The sequence below is a fragment of the Solanum tuberosum genome, unplaced genomic scaffold (assembly GCF_000226075.1).
Source record: "Solanum tuberosum cultivar DM 1-3 516 R44 unplaced genomic scaffold, SolTub_3.0 scf00125, whole genome shotgun sequence".
Lineage (NCBI taxonomy): Eukaryota > Viridiplantae > Streptophyta > Magnoliopsida > Solanales > Solanaceae > Solanum > Solanum tuberosum.
In genome coordinates, this window is record NW_006239052.1 from 1481241 (window position 1) to 1488922 (window position 7682).

General features: G+C 33.8%; 1 protein-coding gene across 5 annotated transcripts; it reads right to left on the reverse strand.

Annotated features, from left to right (window-relative positions):
* Positions 1-251: 251 nt before the first annotated feature.
* LOC102578326 (uncharacterized) lies at positions 252-5946 on the reverse strand. 5 transcript variants are annotated; one of them, XR_367550.2, is made up of 9 exons: positions 5686-5946; positions 3760-3806; positions 3353-3461; positions 2674-2836; positions 2355-2484; positions 1976-2152; positions 1703-1886; positions 1269-1314; positions 252-855 (listed from the first exon to the last, which is right to left on the reverse strand). XR_367550.2 is itself a non-coding variant. In XM_015310184.1 (9 exons), the coding sequence occupies exons 1-7, from the start codon at positions 5903-5905 to the stop codon at positions 1725-1727; spliced, it is 1008 nt and encodes a 335-aa protein (XP_015165670.1). In that variant the 5' UTR covers positions 5906-5946; the 3' UTR covers positions 252-855; positions 1269-1314; positions 1723-1724. The 5 variants fall into 5 exon arrangements, 4 of the variants coding, with proteins under 4 accessions (XP_015165670.1, XP_015165671.1, XP_015165669.1 ...); XM_015310184.1 differs by having other exon boundaries at positions 1723-1886; XM_015310185.1 differs by lacking the exon at positions 252-855 and having other exon boundaries at positions 1056-1314; positions 3380-3461.
* Between the last annotated feature and the right edge of the window lie 1736 nt (positions 5947-7682).

Genomic DNA, 7682 nt, shown 5'->3' on the forward strand with positions numbered 1-7682 from the left:
GTACATCAACATACCTAGTTTGATCTCACAAGTGGGGTTTGAGAATGGTAGTGTGTACGCAGTCTTGCCCCGATGTTGTGAAGGTAAAGAGGTTGCTTTCGATAGACCCTCAGGCTCAAGTAAAGCATAATAATAACAAGTATAGAAAGGAAATACAGTAGTGAAGAAGCAATGGTAAAAACAAAGTAGAAGAGAGCAGTAGGAACAACAAAAAATACGGTAATCGAAGTAGAGGAAACAACAAGTGGTGATAAAACAAAGAATAAGATAGTAGAAAAGTAATAATTGGAACAATACTAACACGGAAAACTAGTCAACGTTCGACTACCTATCAACCTTTTACCCTAATCCTCGACCTCCATACCCTCTTATCTAAGATCATGTACATAGTAAGTTGCACGTGTGTCAAATCCTATCTAATCACCTCTCCGCACTACTTCTTAGGCCTACCTCTACCTATCCTCATACCTACCGTAGCCAACGTCTCACATCTCCTCACTAGGTCATCTGTGCATCTCCACTTCACATGCTCTCACCTCGTCCGGAATTTCTTGGTTCCTAATCATATCTCTCTTAGTATGCCCACACATCCATCTCAACATCCTCATTTTCGCTACTTGCATCTTCTAGACACGTGAATTCTTGACCGGCCAGCACTATGTCTCATACAACATAATTGGTCTTACAATCGCTTTATAAATGTTACCTTTAAGCCTTGGTGGCACATTCTTATCACACAAAACATTGTATACATCGCCAATCGCCCATTTCCTTGGATTATCGACCTAAACAATAAATAATTCAACTGCTTCTTTATGCGTGATGTTTTCCCAGGCTTCTGCTCCGATCAGCTCACTATCCAAATATAAATATAAAATCCCTTTAATACTAGCATCCTATTAATTATGTGCAAATCCTATCTACAAATCAAATATGTTGCAGAAGATTTTTCAAAAGAAACATTCCAAAGCTCTTAGACGAATAGAACAACACCAGTATTCAAAAATTAAGTTCACTTAAATTTTTTAAAAAGCATACAAGAAATCACAGAAGCATGAACAATAGATCTACCATTGTAATTTATAAGTTACTTACAGCAACTTAAATTTCAAACAATGTATGAGAGCATAAACAACTGAGAGATCAAGTAAATGTAACATAAAAATCAATATCTGAGAAAACAGAGCTCAATCACTACAAAGCAGCCAGTCTAAGCTATTTTCTGATAATGCTCAAAGTTAATTTCTAATTAAAAGGTTATGCAATACCTTCAAGATGAAATATAGCCTTCTGTCCAAGGCGCATCCTATGCTCCTGAAAGACACACAGAGATTTTCTTAAGGAAAGTTTTAAGCTATTTCTTTAGAAAACAGCAAACATTAATCCATGCACGAGAAAATTGCAGAAATATCAATACAGTAGAAGTACACATAATGTCATGGTGTTTGGGACAGCTTGCGCACACCTCAAGTAATGTCATGTGGTAACTGATACCTCAAATTTATCAGTCATACTACTAACTTCAAGATTAAACAAGAACTAACGATATTTATGTATGGAGAGAGTACGGTAGGGAATACACCGAGTTCTTATTAAACACAACTAAAAATGAAAAGTACTATAAGTTCTTTATACTCTTCCTACTAGCATAAGATTCTCTACTAGCAAAATAACAAAAACAGACAGAAAATTTCAAATATACTTCCTGTTCTTGGAAGAGACCATTATCTTTTCTTCTTATTCGTTTCTTTTGTATCCGAGACTAAGGCCTTGATGCTGAGTCGAGGCTTCGTAGTAACAAGTGCTCGTGGAAGAACTGATACACCAACTATGGCTGTCCTATCTGGTACTCCAGACAGTGGAAGTACCTCAACAAGCACACAGATCTGCAAAAGAGAAGCTACATTCAGTACATTAAAGATACAGAGGAAGTAAAACGCTAATAACTTGTCATTGACGACAAAATAGTTTTAACCTCTGGATCTTTCAAATCCACTATCGAATCTGGGACAACTTCTTTCACTGCTGCTGCTACGACACTAAAGCATTTGTTGCGATCCAACAAAGCAAATATATCAGGATCACTGGAAGTGTTTCTTAGATTCTTCATCTCGGTTTCTTCAATCCCTCTCCTGTTATACCCAACTGCAAACTATAATGTCATTAGTTCTACAAGTTATATAAGAATGATCGACCCACAGAGAGCAGAATGCTTGAGCTACTGAACATACTACTCAAATTCAATTCGATGTAATAGAAAAACAAGAAAAAAAGGTTGAGCTACTGAACGTAATACTCATGTAAGAGAACTTGGGATTAGCTGGTACCACAATGTTACGAAAGACAAGATTTACCTTAACAGTGTTTCCTGTCTCCTTCTGCCTATTGTTCATAAACTGCTCAACAAGCTTTGTCACAATCTTCTTAAGTTCCTTCTCATCTAAACAGCATGTACCTTGAATTGGTAATATCCGATTGCACCAACTGCACAACATGATAAAAGTCATGATCGTCTTAGTTTCTTCGGTATTAGAAGTAATCTTCGAGACAAGAAAGGATAGAAAGAAGAAAAGACAATTGTGTCCTACTATAATGAGAAAGACCACGAACATAACCACATAAATCAATATTACATGTAGATAAGAGCTCAAAAATTGATCGAGAGCAACTCACAGAGGAGACTTCAATATTCCAGATTCTAGGGATTGAAAAATTTGCGAAACGATGTCAACAACTGCTGGAGACTTGTCGAATGGAAATTTAAAGAGAACTAATCCACTTCTCGTTAACTTAACGAGTGAGAGAATGTCACTTTTCTCCATAGAAGTACCAGATTCTGCATGGGGAAAACAAAGAACTGTTTGACACTTCCTAGTAAACCTTTGTATCAGTAAGTCCACATAGATATCAACACTACAACATACCCAGTGTAGTACCACAAAAGTGGAGTCTATGGAGGGTAGAGTTTGTGCAAATCTTACCCCTACCTCAGAGGTAGAGAGGTTGTTTCAGATAGACCCTCCGCTCAAGAAAAAACAATCAAAAGCAGTCCCGAACTAAAAGTAACGGAAGTACAAGAAACAACAGATAATAACAAAAACAACAAATAGTAACAAAACATAAACTACAACAAAACAATACGATAATTGAGGTACAAGGAACAACACATAGTAACAACAATCGAAGGACAAGAAACTGTAGGGACAATACTACGACTCTAATATGAACGGACCGCAAGACAACACCCTGCTTCCACTAATCTTCTGCCCTAATTTGTGTCATACACACCCTACTATCAACACTAACAAAAAAAAAAGGCCACACAGATATCAAAATGTTGAAGCATTAATACCCAAATTCACATGTTCATTAGCTGCACCTTCTCTTGATCCTTTACATTCTGCATTAGCATCATCCATGCATGTTTTCCTTCGCTTAGCATCATGATTTGAAAGAATATACTGACAGGCAAACAGCAACAACTATATTTAGCATTCTTTCCAACACAAGGGTCACAAAGATAATTTAACACCAACTTATAGGTGCAATACAAAATAACATGGATTTTTAATGGAAACTTAAAGATCATTTGAATAGAAAGGAATAAGGTTTCCATAGCCAGCTGTAAGTCACCAGAAAGGTGCATATTTCAGATCCAATGGAAAAACAAAATCAAAGGTCACTTGTCCAGAACTTTTTTGAAACAAAATAAATAAAAGAATTGAAAATACCAAAAAAAAAAAAAGGTAAACAAATAACCTTTTCAAGGATACTTATAGCTTCTTTCGTTGCACTTTTTTCCCTCTCTGAGGACAAAAGGAAAAAACTCTTAGGAATACCAAAGAGTAAATAAATAAACTTTTTGTATAATGACATGCTACGCTATAAACAGTAGCTGTGATTATCAGGCAAGTAATGGAGTTGTTCACTTATCCATTTTAAGAAATAAGTTCAAAGTTTAAGAAAAGAATCCTACCTTTAACTAAAATCCAACACAGGATTAGACTTTTTAGTCATAGAGCACTAAAGACACTTTTTTTTTAAATATCGTGGTGTTTGGATCAAATTTTGCGGACCTCGACTAATTTCAAGGGATACCTCCTACCAACAATAATAATCAGGTGACTCTGTCCACCAAAGACAAGGACATATGGAAGAAATCACCTAACATTTTCTTTCTTTGCTGGGATTTGAACCCGAGACCTCATGAGATTCATTCTTTATCTAAGGCGGAACAAATCGATAGTCCCTAAAACTTGCCAGTTAATTTCAGTTAGACACTCGAACTACAGGTTGTTTCGATTGAGCACCTAACTAGATGATGATGTGTTCCTACACTTCCAACTTAAAGTTTGGAAAAACTTTTGCGCATGTTGTCAAGCGCCCATTCCACAAATAAATCAACCGCTTGAAGCATCCCTTACTTATATGCATTAGTCTCAATAAGCCGTAAAACCTCATGTTTGTTCAAATTACGCTGATTTGTTAAATTAAAGGAGGTAATATATTATAGTGGTTAACTTATCTACGACCTACGTAATAGGCGGTTGAGAACACGTGAAAAAAATCCAAAATTTGAGCCGAAAGTGTCTAGTAAAGTATATTTTACAACTTTCTCCTTGAGAATAGTAGATGATTTTTAATGAACTTCATACTAGGAAGCAAAAGCACACCAACATAACAGTGTAACCAACAAGCTCCACAAGTTGCTTAACTTCATGAATTTAAGATATTTTCGCTTTCTCACCTCTTCTATGTTCTACAAGCACTCAAACATTCAAGCTCAAGGTCCATTCCATCTTTAGGCCCAAATTAATGCCATGTGTCAAGTGACATGACAGTCCTGTCAAATTCAAGGCCAACAAGATAATGTCACATGTTCAAAAGATGTGGCCCAAAAACGAAGCCCTTTAACTTTGAACAAACGGTACCCAACTAACAACTAGTTTTTGAAGAAATTTGCACAATAACTACCTGAAGAGGGTTCAGGTACCTAAAGGTAGCTTTTTAACAGACAAATACTACCACATAAACCTTTCCAAAGTTTAAGCAGCTGCTAAAAACAAAAAGAATAAAGAGAAGTGGACACATCTTAGCTAGAAAGGTTACATTCTTTTCCAGTGTAAGAAGGAATTTAGTGAATCTTCATTCACCCGGCACACCATTTGCCACACAATATCAACTACCAAACTCATTTATTTGAAAAGCTAAATCAATTTCAATCAATCAACTATTCCTCATTTCAAAATCAGTTGGGATCAATTATTCCTTGGGGTACCTGCTATCTCTCACTAGCACAGGTAACGAGTAACTATGTCACCTACTTGGACACATGAGAAGAAATCACCTAGTGTTTTTGCTGATATTTGATCTTTAAGAGCTCATGATTCTCAGCTCGCGACACCATTTTTTTTCAATATAAGAAGAAATCTACTGAATCTTTATTCAACAGAACACCATTTTCCACACAATTCCAGTCCCTTAACAGATATACTTGAAAAGCTAAATCAATTTCAATCTATCAACTATTCCTCAATCCTAAACTGTCAGTACCCTAACCATCCAATCAGCTGAATTTTTTCAATCCAATACAAGTTCAGCAGAGGTTCTAAAATAAAAAAAATTGAAAAATCTTTTAATCCCAAATACTCAAGAAATTGAAAAATCGAAGTAAGGAAAACTGACTGATTGGGCATGTAATGAGAAACCCAGAATGCGAATGGCGGAGTAAGGAAGAAGAAGCGTTGTAATCGAAACGAGGGATGCTTATCACAGCAGAATGCTGCTCCCATGGCTTCATCTCTTCAATTTTTTCTCCTTCTGCAGTTGTTTTCCCTTCATCTTCCGCCATCTTTTTCTTCTTCTGGTTTTCTGCCGGCGGTTCTGAATTAACCCTTTGCTCCATTTCTCCTATAGTCAATCAACTACTCCCTTCGTCTCACTCCGTTTTTCCGTCTTAATTTATATTATGTGAAACAAAATGTATTTTTAAAATTTATGATCTAAAATAAGTTATTTATGTGGTTATAATATAATTATTTTTTTATTGAAAAAAGGCTCAAATATGAAGTTTCATCTAACTTATTTTTAATGACATATTTGAACATTTTTAATGACGTGATCGAATTATAATTGATCACGTATAAAAAGTGAATTTGCAAAATCAATATTATTTTTAATTAAAAAATAATGGTGTGGATGAACGTTTTGTCAAACGGAGTTGCATAGATAAACCAATTTTTTTTTAACAAATAGCATATATGATCATTTTCTCAAAGTTCAATGACATATTTGATTCTTTTCTTTATTTAAATTAAGAATAGAATAAAAATTTTAAAGTCAAATTATTATTAAATATAGAAATGTGATATTTTTTTTAGAATTGGCTAAAAATAAAATTAAAGTTATATAAATTGATTTGAGGTGAATCATATAAATTGAGGCACACGAATAATTATTTTCTGCATTTTATATTTAAAAACAAAGAGATGTGTTTTAATAAACATTTAGTGATAGTTCGAATACGAAATTTGCATATATTATAATTTAGATATGAAATTCATAAAAAACATTATACTTTAAGTGTATTTTTCATCATTAATAAAATAATTTATCGTCACACAAAAATCGATAATTTACTTTAAGTCACAAAATTCAACTATAGTTTTCTTTCTTAAACTCCAACTCCATATAAAGTGAAATTATTTCATATACAATGAGCGAAGGAAATATTAATTTAAAATGAGACCATAAAAAGTTGAAGGTCTAAAGCCACTGCTTTCATCGGGACAATATTCACATAAAATGAAATTTTACGCTTTTACATAACATAGTATAATACAATAAAATTTAAATTCAATCCAAACAAATACAATACAATATATTACAACAGATAATAACCATTCAAACTAAAAAAAAAAAAATTGAAATCAAAAGTTGACAATAACATTAATCATAGCAACCATTAACTCCACAAGAAAAAAGAACAATTCTATTTCTTGAGGTTCAAATGGTCGATAATTTTATTTTTTTATTTCATGACATTAATTCATATAACATAGCAAAACACTTATAATTAATAATAACTCCAAAAAAAAAATCTTAATTAATTAACATTGTTTGGTGCAGAAGCAACAGTGACGGAGTCCACCGCAATGGCCGCTGCTAAACCTCTCCGTACTGCAAATGAAACTACACTTCCACTTATTGAAGCATAACCCCTTGAACCGGTGGCTCTGCGACTCGCAAGTTCTCGCCTCCGCTACTATCCCTGCATATTATTTAACGTTACAGACAAATTCAAAATTTAGAGTCACATTGGTATGTCTAGAGTGAAGAATATATAATTGAGTAAATATACCTATGTTTATTTTAATAATTTAAATATTTAAATGAGATGATAATTCAATTTAAAATGGTTCTATCAAAGTAGTTAGAGTCGTGAGTTCAAGCCTCACTTTGAATTTATTATTAAAAAATATTCTACATGCTTCATGAAAAGCTTGCCGAGAAGATCATTATATTAAAATCGTGAAAGCTAGATAAACTTGTACGTACATCGACTAATTTAAAGGAATAGCTATCACAATCCATCAAAAACAAATATCAAATAACTCTTTTCGACTAAGACTACAACATATAGAAACATCACCTAATATTTTTTTATCTCGAGAAGATCATAT

Bases quoted from the DNA above. Each gene is read 5' to 3' on its own strand.
- LOC102578326 (XM_015310184.1), bottom strand. From the start codon at position 5,905: ATGGAGCAAAGGGTTAATTCAGAACCGCCGGCAGAAAACCAGAAGAAG. The intron at 2,153-2,354 runs GTAAATCTTGTC...ATGACATTATAG, and splicing joins AGACAGGAAACACTGTTAAG to TTTGCAGTTGGGTATAACAG. The intron at 1,887-1,975 runs GTTAAAACTATT...TCTCTTTTGCAG, and splicing joins TGGATTTGAAAGATCCAGAG to ATCTGTGTGCTTGTTGAGGT.